Genomic DNA, 15,577 nt, shown 5'->3' with positions numbered 1-15,577 from the left:
TGGCCCAAATTAATAATGTCGCCTATCATCGTTCTACTTCTTCTCACCTATCAGCGAAGTGTTGCTCTGCTAATTGCCAATTTCATTCATGTTAGTAATAACAAATTAATTTAAAATAGTTCTCAATTTAAATCCAAGCAAATGCATGAGAGATATTAACAAATAATTAGCAGCACCAGTTTCTCACACACAAAAAAAACATACAAATTCAAATGGGTATCTCTTGGGAAAAGGACCAAAATAGTTTTTTTCATGAAGCTGCCTGAGCTTTACGAGATTATCATTTCTTATTTTACATCAAAGTACATTAAAACTGATGGAAAAGAAATGAGTTAGAATAGTCTGTAAAAGAGGTTTGGTTTTTGTCTTCTAATCACATTCATTTTTTGGTTCTTTCATCTATCTTTTTTTAAAAACAATTCTCAGTGTCAGTGAACGATAACTAAGATAAATAAAATTTTCACTACAAGCTTAGGGATTTCAGGGTTATTATTTCATTGTTTATCGGCAACTGCCATCCATTTCATGCTACCAAAATATTTAGAAATGTTTTTGGTACAGAAAAAAAACTTAAATCTGAGCACAAATCCTACAAAAAACTGACATTTTAATAATAAAATTATAAAGGGATGTGCGACGAAATTGTGGAAACTTTCGCAATACGCAATTGTGGAAACTTATCGCAATAGCAGTTATTCATGGACTCATAATTGACGGATTCAAGTAATCAAGAATCTCTCTACTCTGAGATCCGAATTATCAAAGAACACATAAACTACTTTTAGGCGTAATCTGATTACCTTGGCTGATTCGGCTACCATCAAAAATACGAATGTATTCTAGCCATTACCAAAGCATCTCAATTAAACTCCTAATACGAGTAAAATGAAATCGACGTGGACTCAAAGTTTTCGTTCTGACCAATCATCATAGCAAAGAGATAGGAAAGTTCTGTTTTTCGTCGCGAATCACATCCAAACCCATTTCTCCGATGCGTTTTGCTACTTCTTAAGAATGATTGCTTCACAATTGCAAATGGCGCAAGCAAACGGTTCCTTTATTCCTTTTTATCGATGTTTTGTGGGAGTAAGTGAAAAGGAAAGTGTGGGTAGAGCGATTGACACTTAGCAAGTAGATTGGGTGAGTCTGACCCATGTATCAGTACGATCTTGAAAGATACCTTCATGACATATCGTTTCAGAGCATGTGATCTTATTTGTTTAAGTGTTAGGATTTATTGAGCAGATACGATGCTTAGACGGCTGGGCATATCTTCCTTGTGGAAACCAAAAAATCCGCATTCGTTGGAATATCTAAAGTGAGCTGTCCATTATTTGTTGAACGGTTATGTCCAAGTTAGGTAGTAATGTTTTTGTTTCATCTGTTTTAGATTTGTGATTATTTTTAATTTCCTCTTTATTTTTTCTTCTTTGTTTTTGTTTTCAGTATTTTTTAGGTATTTGCATGAAATACTTCGCAAGAACGAGCAAGTAACAGAGAATAACCGTAAATTGTTGGTGGAATGCCTGAGAGCAATAGCTGAAATTTTAATTTGGGGTGACCAAAATGAAAGTTCTGTTTTTGAGTAAGTTATATATGTATGCCTAAATTTATTACATATCAAGTCATTATGCTAATTATAAATGCATAGCGCAGTTTCATATGTATTCTAGTGCAGGAATCAATTTTACAGGAAAATTTATAGGAAACCGAAATGAAATAGAATACAGTTTGCTTTGGAACTAAATTTTTTCTTCTGTTTTGCTAGCTGCTCATTTCATACTTGTTTACATCAATCAGCGAAAGAGAGAAAAAGACCTGATTAATGGATACAAATGCTACACGTTCTGATTTTTGTCTTATTTTTCTTAGAGTAGTAGATAACAAGAAACAACCATCTAAAATATACTTTTCAGTTTTTTTTTGGAACGACAAATGTTGGAATATTTCCTTTCCATAATGAAACAGAATTGTGGATCCTTTATCTGTGTTCAGCTATTGCAAACGCTCAACATTTTATTCGAAAATATACGTCATAAAACTTCTTTATGTTAGTCTGTCGTTTTTTTTTTTTTTTTTTTTTTTTAGGGGGGGAGGTTGAAGTAATGATAAAGCAGATTTCTTTAATTCTTCTTATGAAACAGCGTTTTAACTAAGTAGTTATAATAATTAATATGCCAGTTATTTTCAGATTATTTGCTCAGCAATAATCATGTTAATTCAATTATTATGTATCACTTTAATTTTGAAAATGAGGAGATCATGGCCTATTACATATCCTTTTTGAAAACGCTTTCCTTCAAACTTAATATGTATACAATACACTTTTTTTTCAATGAGGTTCGTCTGCTTTTTATTACTAGTCCTTTATCATTATGACTTATTCCATATTCGTATCTAGTGGTTTTCAGGTTAATCAAGATTTTCCATTGTACACAGAAGCCATTAAATTTCAAAATCATAATGAAGCTATGGTGCGCATTGCAGTACGAACGACCACGCTGAACATATACAGAGGTATTCATAATTTTTGTAAAGTAGTTCTATTGAAAACATGAAATCGAGGGCAATTGTTTCTCTGATATTTTAAGTAGAAGACGAAGCAATGCGAAGCTTTGTTCGTGCTCACTCTCGAGCTTACTTCTGTGCGTTGAGCGATTTTATTGCAAGACAGTCGATTGAAATCGATCATTTTGTTCGGTCGGCTGAAAATGAATCTAGCAATCGCAAAAAGCTTGATGCTATGATTGATGATTATCTTGATTATATGCATTACCTCAACGATATTTTACTTATAAAAGTTGGTTTTTGACTCCCTGTCTTTTTTATATTCATTCATGTCATTTTTCAGAAATAAACAGGATTTTATTCTCTGATTATTTACATAATAGTCACATTTCCTTCAAATGTTGCAAATTTTTTTACAAATATTTTGACAGATAATTGAAATTTTATATTTTAGGACGAGAAACTTTCTGCTGTACTTATAGAAGTAGTTTTTGAAAGACTACTGGGATCGCTGTATCTTTCATCTCTTGGCGGTATTCACTTTTATCCCGGCACCGCTATTTTAACACCAGTATCTTCTCTTTTCTTTCTTGCTCAGTTTCTCCTGATCGTCGATGATTTCCATGTATGTTAAATAGTGAGATGTTTGTGAGACTGTATTTTGTAACAGTTCTTAGCGGGTTATTTGTTTCCTTATAATTTAAGCGTGACGTCCTTAATTTTTTTGTATTTGTATACTGAGTATTTATGCATAAATATCTTTTTTATTGCTGTAGTTCAGTACCACTCTCCTTTTTTATGTTGATCCATAAATTGCAGATGTATGTTATAAAAGATAAACTGAATTTATAGGCAGTACAAACACTTTTATCGTCATTCTTTTTTGGTGATGGTTCCGATATAGAGTATCAATGGATTCGTAATGAAAAAGCATCGTGGATTCTTACGAATATGAAAGCTAAAGACATAGAACCGAGGTTTATTTCTATTAGTATTTGTATGTTTGAAATTCATACTGAATATTTGAATTTCCTGTAGCCTAATCTCAGAATGACGAATTTCAGAGCATTTTTTAATGGATATCTGAATGCGTTGGATTGTTCGAGGCATGACTATTCGGCTTTTTACGGACTTATTTTCATTTATGCCCTTTGTCAGAACAAAGGTATTACCGTTACCACACTGAAAGCGATTCCTAATCGATAATTTTGTTCGAATTGAATTGTTTTGGAATTTTAAGCCCGAAACATAGCAGTCTCTCTTTTTGTTTGTGTTGTATTAGATCTCAATATGGAATTAACTTATTTTGCAATATTTCAGGAGCAAGGAGAGAAATCCTGGATGCTGTGCAGTTCACTTCCGATGTCGTTGGTCTTTCCGATGACAATTTCCTGAATGGATTGCTGGATATCATAATTAGAAGTGTTGAGAAAGGTATTATTTCAGCTGCTCATTAATTGTTATTTCTGTTATCTAGTGTCGACCAGTTGAAGCATTGCCGCAAATTTTCAGACACGTTTATTCGTACAGTAACAGTTGAATTATGCTGTATTGTCTTAAGGCAGTTGTTACTGATCATGGATGCATCTGTAGATGCGCAAGTAGAATGTGAAAGGAGAGCAGGAAAAATTATAGCAAGCCTTGTTAGCATGCTCACACCATCTGTTTATTCGGAAGAATTATTTTTGGAGATGTTTGAGGATGAATTTTATAATTTCGAGGTTTGTTCCAATGTTTTCATTATTTTAAAAATATACTCCATGCTTTCTTGAAACTAATCGTTGCTTTTAGCGGAATAAAATCCAAATTGGAAGTATCAGTACTGATTCATCGCTTTTGCTTCCTCCTCCTAGTACACCACTGAATGGTGTATCGCTTAATAAGCGCTTACCATGTGGCAATGAAGAACGAACTCGAAGGGTGAAAATTTTTTTCTGTTTAACTTTATCCTAATATATGTGTACTAGGCGCAGTGCTTATAATTTTTTTTTTTTTTTTTTTAGAATATCCAGCTGTTCTTTCACTTGAGGCATTTCGCATTAGATCTGCGCGATGAAGAAGAGACACGATTACCGATATTATCTAAAATTGATGCGTTTGTTGAAGTAAACGACTGTATCAACCTCGGTTTCGATTTGTTTCTCTTTCTTTTTTTTTCTATTTATTTTTAATTCTATTTTTTAATTTAATTTCACTCTTTATACTTTGCGTAGCATTGTTGGTTATAGAAAACAGTGATTTGCTTGCTTGCACAGTTATGAATGAGAAAAGCGAAAAAGTTCATCGATTCCTTGTTACGGACCAGGCGCAGTTGATATTGGTAGAACCAGATAGCAGGCGTATGGGATGGGCCATTGTCCGATTTGTTGGTCTTTTACAAGTAAATTTCATACTGTCCTAAACGAAATCATATGATGGCAGTTTTTCGATCAGTGAATATATCATTTTAGGACACACAGCTAACGAGTGATCTTGGTGACAGTCGTGCGCTTCATATTATTGTTAATAATGCAAGCAGTCGTTCGGAAGCAAATGGTGCATTTTATTTCAGTGCAAAATTTTTGTTTGATGACCATATCCGATGTATGGCTGCCAAACAACGTCTTACGAAGGTTTTTTTTTCTTTAAATATTTCTCATCTTCCTTTCATACATCGGAATTCAAATGTTTTGTTCAGTCAGCGGAATAGATATTATGTTTTTTAGATTTGAAGTTTTCATATTTGTTTTTTTTTTTATGCGTAGAATTCAGTGCATTAAAACTTTTGCTCTTTACTGACATATACTGAATAAAAACTATTAATAAAAACAAAAGAAGTAATCAGCAGTGAAAAAATGCAGACTATAGAGGTTAAGCCATACTTTATAGAAAAACAATTTTTAGGGTAGACAGACAGCAAGGCAGTGTAAACTGGATCAGATTTGTGATTTGTTCGGGATTGCACGCAAATCTTCTACACTGAGGAATAATAAGAATCCATTTCGGATAGTTAAAGGTTGTCTACCTGGATCATTACGAAGACAGCCACAAATATGCAGTCCATGTAGCAGCAGATCGTCCAGCTGTTCATTAAATATTGTTCCCGATGATCCTGAACATGGTGCAGGTCCTTCAACAAATGAAGATTGGAAAGTAGAAGACATGTAAATCCAAGATTATATAAATATTAGAAAAATTGTGAAACTAATTCTACATCAGTGTTATTTATTTTTTCGTCATTCTATGTATTTATTTTGCAGGGTGTAATCATTTGTTGTATTAATAAGACCCTCAACAGCTTATCCTTACTCCCTCTATGAATTTCGTTAATTTATAGAGTAATTTAATAAACCCCAGACCCCTTTGACGGATTTCAGTATACAGTATTTATAATAATACTTCTGGATTGTAATCCGTTTTTGTACGTGTATTTTGACTTGAACTATTTATTAGTTCTTGAATGAAGTACTTAACATTCCTTTTTGTATTTACTGATTTCTACGTGAGAAAATGCATTGCATTAATATATCTGCCTCTGTCACATTTCTTATTATTTTTATTTCTTGTTAATTTCTCTAATGAGAAATTGCAGTGGTTTTTATGGCGTTATAGGTTAGAAAAAAATTAGATTTAAGATTTTTTTAGTGCAAGAAACTTTTGCATTGCTTCCTAGCTGCTAAAAGTGATAGAGCGAAGTGATAAAAGTAGTTTTTCAGGTGTGTGCTATGTCCAATGATGGACCCACTGACATTCAATCAGGAATTAATAATTCGACAATTTATCGAGATCTTAGTTTGGATTGCAGTACTACTGAGAAACTAAGCAAACTAACGATTACCAGAAATAATTCGCCGCTCAAAAGCTTCGGGGAGAAGAAAACTCGAGAAAGAAATATGAAGATAGCTCGGGGACATCAGATGTTTAAAAATATCGAATCAGCGCTCAGTGATGGTAGTGCGAAAAGGAAATCATTGGAGCAAGGGAAGAAAGAGAAGCAATCTATTAATGAATTGCAACTGGGAGAAATGATGCTGCGAAGTGCTTTCGACGGTAAAGAGACACGAAAACCTCTAGATGCCTCTATGATAACTGCAGATGAACTCATCAGTTTGTTTGACCTTGCTGTTAGCGATTGTTGCTCGATGCATGACAAATTCAGTAAAATTTCTTTGCTCATTATTCAGCAAACTTATAATACTTTTTTCCTCTATCTCCGGAAATGTCTTATGGTACTGCTTTTTATGATGAAATAGTTATTTCCATCAAGTCAAAAGACTAAAACATTAGAAGTCTACCGAGTTTTTTAAATTTTGATGCTTTTTTTTTCGTCTTAATTTTCATATTAGGAGAATAGAAAATATAAAACTCTTATCAATGCTAAAAATACTGGTCCACGATCAAAATTACTTATTTTCACTTAAACGAAAATTGTAAAAAATGACTGAATTTTTGTTCCAGGAACTGCAATGAATGAAGGAAGGTTATGCCTCAGTGATGAAGACTGGAATCGATTTGCTTGTCACGTTGCAAGTGTCGCAATACAGGAAGTCAGAGGATTTGCAGTAACCGCTGCTATTATGGCAGTCAGTAAGTTATTACTTTTGTAAATTAAATAATTCAGGCTATTTCAAAAATCTACTTAGGCCGTGAATGCGAAACGATGCTAGGATATCTAAAGAATATGAAGTAATTTTGTGTCATTAAACCCTACTTTTACTTGGTATATATTTAGAATTCTACTTATTCTTCTCTACAAAAAAAAGGCGTTATATTGAGTGTTTAACCTTCTTTTTTGAAGTTTTTAGAGACAGTGTAATTAATTTTTAGTGACTGGCGATGATTTCTTGTTTTAAACTGTTGAAGAAATTCTTGTTGTTGATGATTGCAGGACAGAAAAGCTTCCGATCAGCTTTTGCGCAAGAAATCAATGTTTTAATGTCAAATTACGTCTTATTGGGAAAAAAAATCGGGCAAGGACTCCCGGAACTTGTGGCACATCTTTTGATTGCTAATTGGCCGCGAGAACACGCTCGATGTGATCTGGAATCTAATGATATTTTATTCTGTATCGTTTCGTCGATTAAGGGCTGGTTGGAAACAATAATTGGGGAGGTGTATTTTGAAAATTTTTCATTTCATTTAATTTATACCAGTATTAAAACTACTTAAAAGATTGAGTATTTTTATAAATCGGAGCAACTACAGGCAGATGAGATTGAAGAGATTGAATCCAACTGTGCTTGTGCACTGTATGAAGTGTGTCGTTTCGCGCAGCGAAAACTTTGGATGAAATGGCCAGAATTAGTGGATGAATGTTATGCTGCCGTAAGAGATGGTATAACCTTAAATATCACATTAACCAAGTGAGTTTAGACAAGAAGTTAAAATTGCGAACTTGGTAGCTAGTGCTGTAAGAGTCAATTTAATACATTTATTATTTTATTCGAGTCTTGAGTTATTCTGCTTTGTTTTTCTATTAATGAGATAAAGTCAAACTTTTGTAATGGTATTAGTTGTCTTAACAAGTTAATTTTTATCTAAAATTTACGCAAATCCGTTCAGCTCATCTGCTTAAACGCTGATAGTTGACGGTAAAGCAAAATATATCAACTGTACAGCATGCTTTTAAAAATATATAGTACTTTGAGAATATAGCGCTGTTGCATGGCGCTATCAAAAAATAATCATCAATGAAGATTAACTGGTAGATATGAATTGCAGGGAAGCACGAAAAGCATTGTTAGATACCATGATTATGATGCACGAATGGACTAGTCGGCATGCAAAAACACTGGTTAATGTCAGCACACAGACTTATAGAACTCGAGTGTAGTTTATTTTCTATATACATTATAATTTGTTACCTCAAATGGAAAATATTTTCAAATTATTTGACGACAGGCAGCGGCAGCATTGATAGATCATGCCGGTTATACTTTAATGGAATCACTAATGATTTACCTCATGTTTTGTACTTCTTGTTTGAAAGAATCAGTTAATTATACGTGTATAATTCAAAAGAGTATATTGTTTGGATTTTTTACTTTTAATATGTCGATATTAAATCAGGACACACATAAAGGTGGTGGTTGCGGGCAAATATTACCTATACTTAAAGATTATCGATGTTAGTGACCCACCATATAAAGTGGTAGAGTCTTTGTTAGAAATGTCGCTCTAAGTTTTGGAAAGAACATTTTTTATGTTCTTTTTTTATATTAATTAGAAAATCAGTCGAAATCCAAACGCACTTCTATCTATTTGTGGTATTTAAATTAATACAGATTCGTACAAAATAGTTACGTTCATCGTCGAAACTATTTGCGCATCTTTTACTTCTGAAATATTGTCTATGGAACAGATTACTCATTGTGTTTCGCTAAAAGTAGTGCTAGTGCTTTATTGATCCTTCATTCCTCTTTCAGCCTTTTCAAATCGTTCATTTGGTTTGTGTATATATTTGTAGTACGTCCCAGTTTCTATTGTTGTATGTGTGCATTACACGAACTGCGTCTTACTGTTGTTGGACGACATAATTTTTTGTTGCAAATCGTAATGTTGTGCTTGTTTTATCTGTACATATTTCAGACATTGATTGTCTAGTTTTATTGTTTTTTCCACAACTGTGCTGATTGCCTTTTGCATCTACCCCTTGCCATCCTTAAAAAAATGTTTTGTGCGTGCATTCGTATTGTTATAGTTGATATTTTGATAAAAAATGTTTGCAGGGCTGCAGAGTGTTAAGACAAGTAGTAATGGGGACAGGTATGCAGGTAGTCAGTTTGGCTTCACGGCACGCATCATTATCAGTCTGCTTGTCGTCTTTTGACCTGATCGCCCGTCCACTCCCTGTCCATGCAAATAATGGGTTGATGATGATCCCTGCAACCGTTCAGATATCTTCTATCTTTAGACAAACAGGTCCAACTGTACCAGACAAATGGGCGTGTCAGGCGCACATTTACAATGAGCGCAGACGTCGTGTCATCCCTACGCCTAATTGCATGTCATTTTTTCGGTGTGGAAGTGGAAGAGAGATGGGACGTCTGGAGTCGACCATGTATCAAGTGAAGAGAGGTAGAGAAGAGGACTGTCTAGACGGAGGAGGGGCAAATGACAACGAGTTGTCTGTCTGTCTGTGTGTGTGTGTCGCTGTAGGACATCTCCGGGGACGATCCCTTATGGTGTGGCAAAAGCCAATAGATCACTGCTTGGTGTGTGCATTAGTCTGTGCGGGTGTCTACGTGGCCTGAGGCGTTAAGGCATGGTACTTTCTGGACTAGTACATTTCTTGAGGCGACGAGTTCGGCCACCTGGACCTGAGTCTGAGCACTGCTTGCTAGGTAGTGAGCCGACATGTTGCTCCACTGCCAGGTTATCCTCGCCACAACGACAACACATCGATGCTTTGCTGGTAAGTTTTATGCTGAATCGCCGAGATCACTTGCCTACCGTTATTGTTACTATCTTCTTTTCTTGTTGTTATGCCTAGGACCTTCGTAGGGCCTCACTGTGGTTAGTTGTACGGCATTCGTTGGCTGTTATTCCCGATGGCTCGGCAAATGACCACTACCCACCGATTTTGAGCTCTGAGGAGAACGGATTTCGATATTATCCGTGAATAGCATCAATACCACCACTTTTGCATGCATTTGCGAACTGTCACACACACATGAAATATGCTTTTCGTCCTTGTTCATCACGAGGTGACCTGCTTATTCCCAATAGAGATTGACAGGGTGATGATTAGTGTTGTCACTGTGAGCTGGGTTGGGTTCTTCGTCACTTCAATAGCACACCACCATTGATCGTTCAGCTTGCTCTGCGTGATCATTGCTTTTCACTCTTGCTGTATTTCACTATCTCACCAACATATGGGCACTGTCGTAATTCGTAAAACGTCAGCATTATAGATACTCTCTTCTGTTTGTTATGTTTTCTCTTATGACACAGCGATCTCGAGATAGCTCTTGAAGATGGGATATCCATCTCGCATTTTCGACTACTGTTATAGGGAAGAAAACAGTGAAGTTAGAGTTGAATAGCGCTGTTCACACTTTAACAAATCCTATCAGTTCAATTTAAAGCACAGAATACCGTTCGATTTTGATGAGAAACGATATAAAGGATGAGATCCCGTATTTGAGTGATCTTGCATTAGAATAATTTAGTAAGCCTGATTACAAATTCAACTGTATGAGTTATTATGTCATCTGTCATAAGCTTCTTGTCACAATAGGTGAATCAGAGGATAATTATATCCCAATGAAAAAAGATATAAAGAATGGGGTCCCATATCTGAAGCCCTTCAGACTATTTTTGCTCCACAAAAAGGCCTTTATACTTTTTTAAACCGAGTTGTGTTCCTTTTCTTGAGGAAGATTTGATTTTCAAAATTTCTTGGGATACAAGTCTTGTTCTGCTATCCTATTCATAATCTTAAAGAAATCAAGCTTTCAGAAGCGTTTGAAGACAAAACTTGCTTGTGAACCTGAAGATCGGGCCAATGGAGTAGATGATGAATGCTGTGTATGTGTGCAGCGGCGTGCATCAGTTCGAGCCTTTCCTTGCAGCCATAAAGTATTCTGCAGGAACTGTGCGGTCCAGTTAATTGAGGTAGGTTACTATTTCAGGTTTTGAGGAACTTGTGCTGTCTATGATTTCATTAATGTTCTTGTGTTACAAGCCTGAAATGCCGACATGATATAATTAGGTTAGATTAGTCTTCAGTATTTGAAACATTCGATATTTTATGTGTGTATTTTTCTTCGTGTATGCTCCTGATTTTGAACAAATTTGATTTTTGTAAGCAGTTTCATTTTTCGTACAAAAAAGATGAAAACCTATTCTAAAAATCCATAAAGGCTATTATTACAGATGTTCCTTTATGAACAGACAATTATTTTAAGCGAATAATCCATAAAACTCATGTTAAGTGCAACTGTAGTTGCGATTTATCTCCTTTGTTAATGACTCAGGTTTTCATTTCTAGGTGGTGTTTAAATTCGAAAATTCATTCACTTTCTTGGTTTTATTTTTTTCTGTATCATTCGTTTTAGCATGCAATCAACGAGAACAGAATGCGGATGAGCTGCATAATATGTCGTCGTGATATCGCAAGGTTGCAGTATAGTCGGCCATCACGTTCTGCACAAATTCGTAAGCAGCAGGCGTTTCTTGAAGATAATGACAGCAGGAACAGTAATACTTCCACTACTACTGCTTTTACTACTGTCCGTGTTCTGAATAATGCAATTTGGTGTAGCCCGGATGTTTTCTCCAAATATTCATGTCAGAATTTCCCTATGCCTGTTACTCTTTCGTCTTCTCAATAAACTTTTTTTCAGTATGTTTCGTTTTGTCTTGTTCTTTTTTTCGTCTTTTAATTCTGTAACTCACTCAATCTTTATTCAAAATACATGGGACAGAATATTGTAGATGTGAAGTGTAAATTATAATTCAAGGGTTGTCTGGAATTTCTTTTGACTGGAATATTTGTACTGCATCCTTCGCGAAATAGCAGTAATAGAGAGGCCATGTGGAACAATCGTTTTGGAATTTATGCAGATTAGTTTTGTGTGGAGTTCCTATCAACTTGCAATACAAACTGGTGTTCAGGCTGCAACTTTTCTAAAGTTACGAGTGCGAACCTGTTCTTGTTTCCTTTATTCAGTTAGGGGTACCTTCAAATTTGTTTGAAATTTGTCGAATACAGTAATATAGTATTTTGATTGGCTTCGCTATACACTGACTGATTATATTTTATACAAGTATTGTTCCGTGCGTGTGCCAAAGTCTTTCGTCGTATTTTTGTGTGGTCAATTTAAAGTCTGTTCACGAATACAACGCTACTATACGTGTTCAGCAATCGGTAACATTGTGCATAAAGCATCGTCGCTTATTTTTTTCACATTGTGAATGAAATGCGGGAATTGTTACATTTCAAAATATGGCGAATGCATTTCGTGAGTGCTTGCTAGGATTGTAGGATGAAGGGGGGCAACTTGTTCAAACGGTGAACTAAGCGAGATATTTTTGTGTAGATGAATTGATTTGGCTTTGAACACATTCGGGAGTGGGACGTATGCTGGGCGGAGTAGTCCTGTAAGTGGCTCAGGCTTGAATAGAAGGTATTTTTCACTCAGATTTCAACGTAAGGAAGAAAGAAGGTGGGACGGTTTTGTTCAGTAGTTCGAAACGGGGAACTTTAAGTCAGAGCTGGAGGTGTTGGAGTTCACCAGTTTGATTTTCCATAAGCAGTAAGACATCAAGTGGAGCAGGGTTTACGGGAATACCACCTTGATCTTCCTGTGTGTGCTTTAATGAGCGCTCCTAAACAACGTTAGGCTCTTGAAAAAGACGTAACGAAATTTTCAAAACCATCGATCAAAAGAGTGTAAGATTATTACCAGTGGTTGGTGAGTTTGGCTAGTAAGAAAGTGAACTGAATCGGAAATTGGGATAATATTATTGAGAACAGTGTGCTAATTGAGTGCACTGCTGAATGCCATAATAGCAACTTTCCTGCTGTTGCTGCTGCTGCTACCTCAGTTATGGATGACAGTGGAGAGGACAGGAAAAGCGGACTGTTCCACAGTCGAAGACAATTTCTTGACATGTGTGCTAGCAGTAAGACTGACGCCATTACTGGTGGCGGTGATTGTACGTGTTGGCATGAGAAGGTGAACTGGTGTCAATCCATCATCCACCGAAATTTGTTCTTCACGTTGGCTGTTGAGCTTTCGAATGGTAAAATAGCCACCGATGCGAATTGTTGTTAGGGCGAGATGGCCGAGTGGTCTAAGGCGCTGGTTTTAGGCACCAGTCTCTCCGGAGGCGTGGGTTCGAATCCCACTCTCGTCAAAGTGTCTGGGGGTACTGCTTTTGTCAGAAAATCTGCCACTTATTGACTATACGATGTGTGTTAAAGCCGTGAGGGCGAGATGGCCGGGCGGTCTAAGACGCTGGTTTAAGGCACCAGTCTCCTCGGAGGCCTGGGTTCGAGTCCCACTCTCGTTAAGTAGACGACTACTTTGCAGGTTGCATACCTTTCAAGCTATCAAACGTCTGCTAGATTCATATCTGTTTATATTCATTACCCAGAAGCAAAGGAGACGACCGTGTTGTGTTTCATTTCATGAAATGCTTAAATTCCATGAAAATACTGATTCGAATACCTTTATTTCTACTCCTCTCTCGGATCAGTTCTTCCGATTCCGATTAATCACTATGAAAGGGAAAGCGTCTCTCATTCTATTCATACCTGTTAATATCACGTCACTAAGAGAATTGACACAAAATACGAATGGGACATGACCACAAGAAAGATGATAACAGTAGTGCTTGGAACTGACATTGCACTCCTGCTCATGTTCTAAATATCATTTCATATTCTAATGTAGAAGGATAAGTTTGATGGCTGACATTTCTGTTTCTTAGATCTCGAAATCGCTCGAGCACCTTGCCGCCTCTCTATTTGTTCCTCTTCTATTGATAAGATGCAAACCTCATACACATTGCGCCAATGCAACTATTGGTTCTGTAATAAGCACACTGCCCCAAGTGGTATAATGCTCCAACACGCAAATAACAAAGATACATGGATGATGGATGATAACCTGTGACCTTCCAACTAGCTACTGTTCACCTTCCTTCCCATCAAGACAGCACTGGCATTCTCACTATTCTTCTGCCCTCTGACCTTTCTTAGTGCTACACTGGCCAATGCATTGAAAATGCTTCCAGTGCAGTGAACTTTAAAACCGCGCGATCTTTTCCCTGCATAAATGTTTGTCCGTCCGAAGTGCCAACTGCACTGCGTCACACTAAATCGTTTGCATTGCAGCGCGACATTAACAACAAAATGGCATTGAGCCAACAAATGCAGTACTACAAAGACTGTTGCCCGTTGCCTCAGTACGGGAGCTGTAACGGTATTTGCAGTTACACTGTCGCGTTGTGTCGCATACTTGCAGCTCATTGCAGCCTTTCGATTCATTTTGTTATAAGAATCCGTGTGTTTCTTATTGTCATCTTTGTATCCCAAAAATGCCTCAGTTTGTTTTTTGTTTGATGTGAGTTCCCACGGGTTACTGGATATCTCGGGTACCGAAGCAGAGAAGAGTGTATGGAAGGGTAAGTAGAATAGTTCAAGATAGATGAGTGAGAGAAACCTAACATTTGTCCTTCAGATTATACCAGCAGAAGCACCTTTTCATCCCTCTACACTGCAGCATTTCCCGCTGCTGCTGCAAATCAGCCGGGAAAGTGTTAGGTTCTGTCGATGTTCTCTGCTCCCAATCCATCGGTAGGATGTATATATGTTGTTAAAGAGACCTTACAGCGATCTTGCTACCATGGTTTATGTTTCTGTAATCATTTCGTCAGTCGTGACACTCTCTCGATTATGCTAATTCATTCGCAGGATCGATCTATCCTAGATTCCCCGTGTTTCTACTGCCCTTAACATCTGGTAGTTTTTACATGAACTGGTGCTTCGTTCAGTCGGTACAAGAAAGCAGTTATCGGTTATTCAAGTTTCCATGAGTAGTTACTGCATCCTGTTGTGCTGCAGCACTATCCTGCAATTCTGGAATTGTGCAGTGTGGTGTGATATCGGTGCATATCATCGGGGTAGCTAAGGTTTATTTGATAGTCGTGCACTTCAAGGAACAATGCCTAAAGAAAGCATGAAAAGTGCATGGCCGTTTCCAGAGCATATTGTGGTCGGTGGCACTATCATCGACACACACATACACACATCACACACACACACACACATACATAAAACAACATACTCATATATACATAACGTAACATACACGCCGCAGAATAGACCAGGAGGAGCGAAGCATTTGGGATGGATCGTAGCAGTAGTAGTGGTGCTGGTGATGATGATGATGATGGTGATGGTGGTAGTGGTCGTCGTCGTCATCATCATCGTGGTCGTCACCGGCATTTTCATTATCATCCTCACGGTCATCATCACTGTTAACATCACAGCACGAGGTGTTTCAAGAAAATCGATAATTTGTGCTGTGATATCATTGTTATTATCGGGCTTGGTGATGAACTGTGCAGAGAAGCTTGA

General features: G+C 36.8%; 4 protein-coding genes and 2 non-coding genes across 6 annotated transcripts; all 6 read left to right on the top strand.

Annotated features, from left to right (window-relative positions):
- Window positions 1-1,014: 1,014 nt before the first annotated feature.
- Bma-gop-1 (Uncharacterized protein) lies at window positions 1,015-5,655 on the top strand (the record flags this gene model as incomplete). Its single annotated transcript, XM_001900610.2, has 17 exons — window positions 1,015-1,108; window positions 1,246-1,318; window positions 1,457-1,585; window positions 1,917-2,050; window positions 2,192-2,340; window positions 2,412-2,517; window positions 2,592-2,800; window positions 2,963-3,133; window positions 3,361-3,485; window positions 3,573-3,673; window positions 3,829-3,942; window positions 4,021-4,229; window positions 4,300-4,428; window positions 4,512-4,635; window positions 4,737-4,888; window positions 4,959-5,120; window positions 5,392-5,655. 17 exons carry the CDS (start codon window positions 1,015-1,017, stop codon window positions 5,653-5,655), a joined length of 2,445 nt encoding a protein of 814 aa, XP_001900645.2.
- A 557-nt stretch (window positions 5,656-6,212) lies between these two features.
- Window positions 6,213-8,320, top strand: Bm18583 (uncharacterized protein; the record flags this gene model as incomplete). The annotated part of the gene is made up of 5 exons (XM_001900611.2): window positions 6,213-6,645; window positions 6,946-7,074; window positions 7,376-7,599; window positions 7,693-7,850; window positions 8,209-8,320. The coding sequence occupies 5 exons, from the start codon at window positions 6,213-6,215 to the stop codon at window positions 8,318-8,320; spliced, it is 1,056 nt and encodes a 351-aa protein (XP_001900646.2).
- Window positions 8,321-9,751: 1,431 nt separating this feature from the next.
- Bm1748 (Uncharacterized protein) lies at window positions 9,752-11,822 on the top strand (the record flags this gene model as incomplete). The annotated part of the gene is made up of 3 exons (XM_043077276.1): window positions 9,752-9,901; window positions 10,948-11,103; window positions 11,547-11,822. 3 exons carry the CDS (start codon window positions 9,752-9,754, stop codon window positions 11,820-11,822), a joined length of 582 nt encoding a protein of 193 aa, XP_042933210.1.
- A 1,446-nt stretch (window positions 11,823-13,268) lies between these two features.
- Window positions 13,269-13,350, top strand: Bm14634. Its single transcript has one exon. It is a non-coding gene; the product is annotated as a tRNA-Leu (tRNA).
- A 74-nt stretch (window positions 13,351-13,424) lies between these two features.
- Bm14635 lies at window positions 13,425-13,506 on the top strand. The gene has a single exon. It is a non-coding gene; the product is annotated as a tRNA-Leu (tRNA).
- A 1,264-nt stretch (window positions 13,507-14,770) lies between these two features.
- On the top strand, window positions 14,771-15,481 carry Bm648 (Uncharacterized protein; the record flags this gene model as incomplete). The annotated part of the gene is made up of 3 exons (XM_043077275.1): window positions 14,771-14,846; window positions 15,038-15,129; window positions 15,323-15,481. 3 exons carry the CDS (start codon window positions 14,771-14,773, stop codon window positions 15,479-15,481), a joined length of 327 nt encoding a protein of 108 aa, XP_042933209.1.
- Window positions 15,482-15,577: the final 96 nt, after the last annotated feature.

Source organism: Brugia malayi, assembly GCF_000002995.4.
Source record: "Brugia malayi strain FR3 genome assembly, contig: Bm_v4_Chr1_scaffold_001, whole genome shotgun sequence".
In the NCBI taxonomy this organism is placed as follows: domain Eukaryota; kingdom Metazoa; phylum Nematoda; class Chromadorea; order Rhabditida; family Onchocercidae; genus Brugia; species Brugia malayi.
Note: the sequence above shows the minus strand (reverse complement) of the source record. Positions and strands in the feature narration are given on the sequence as shown.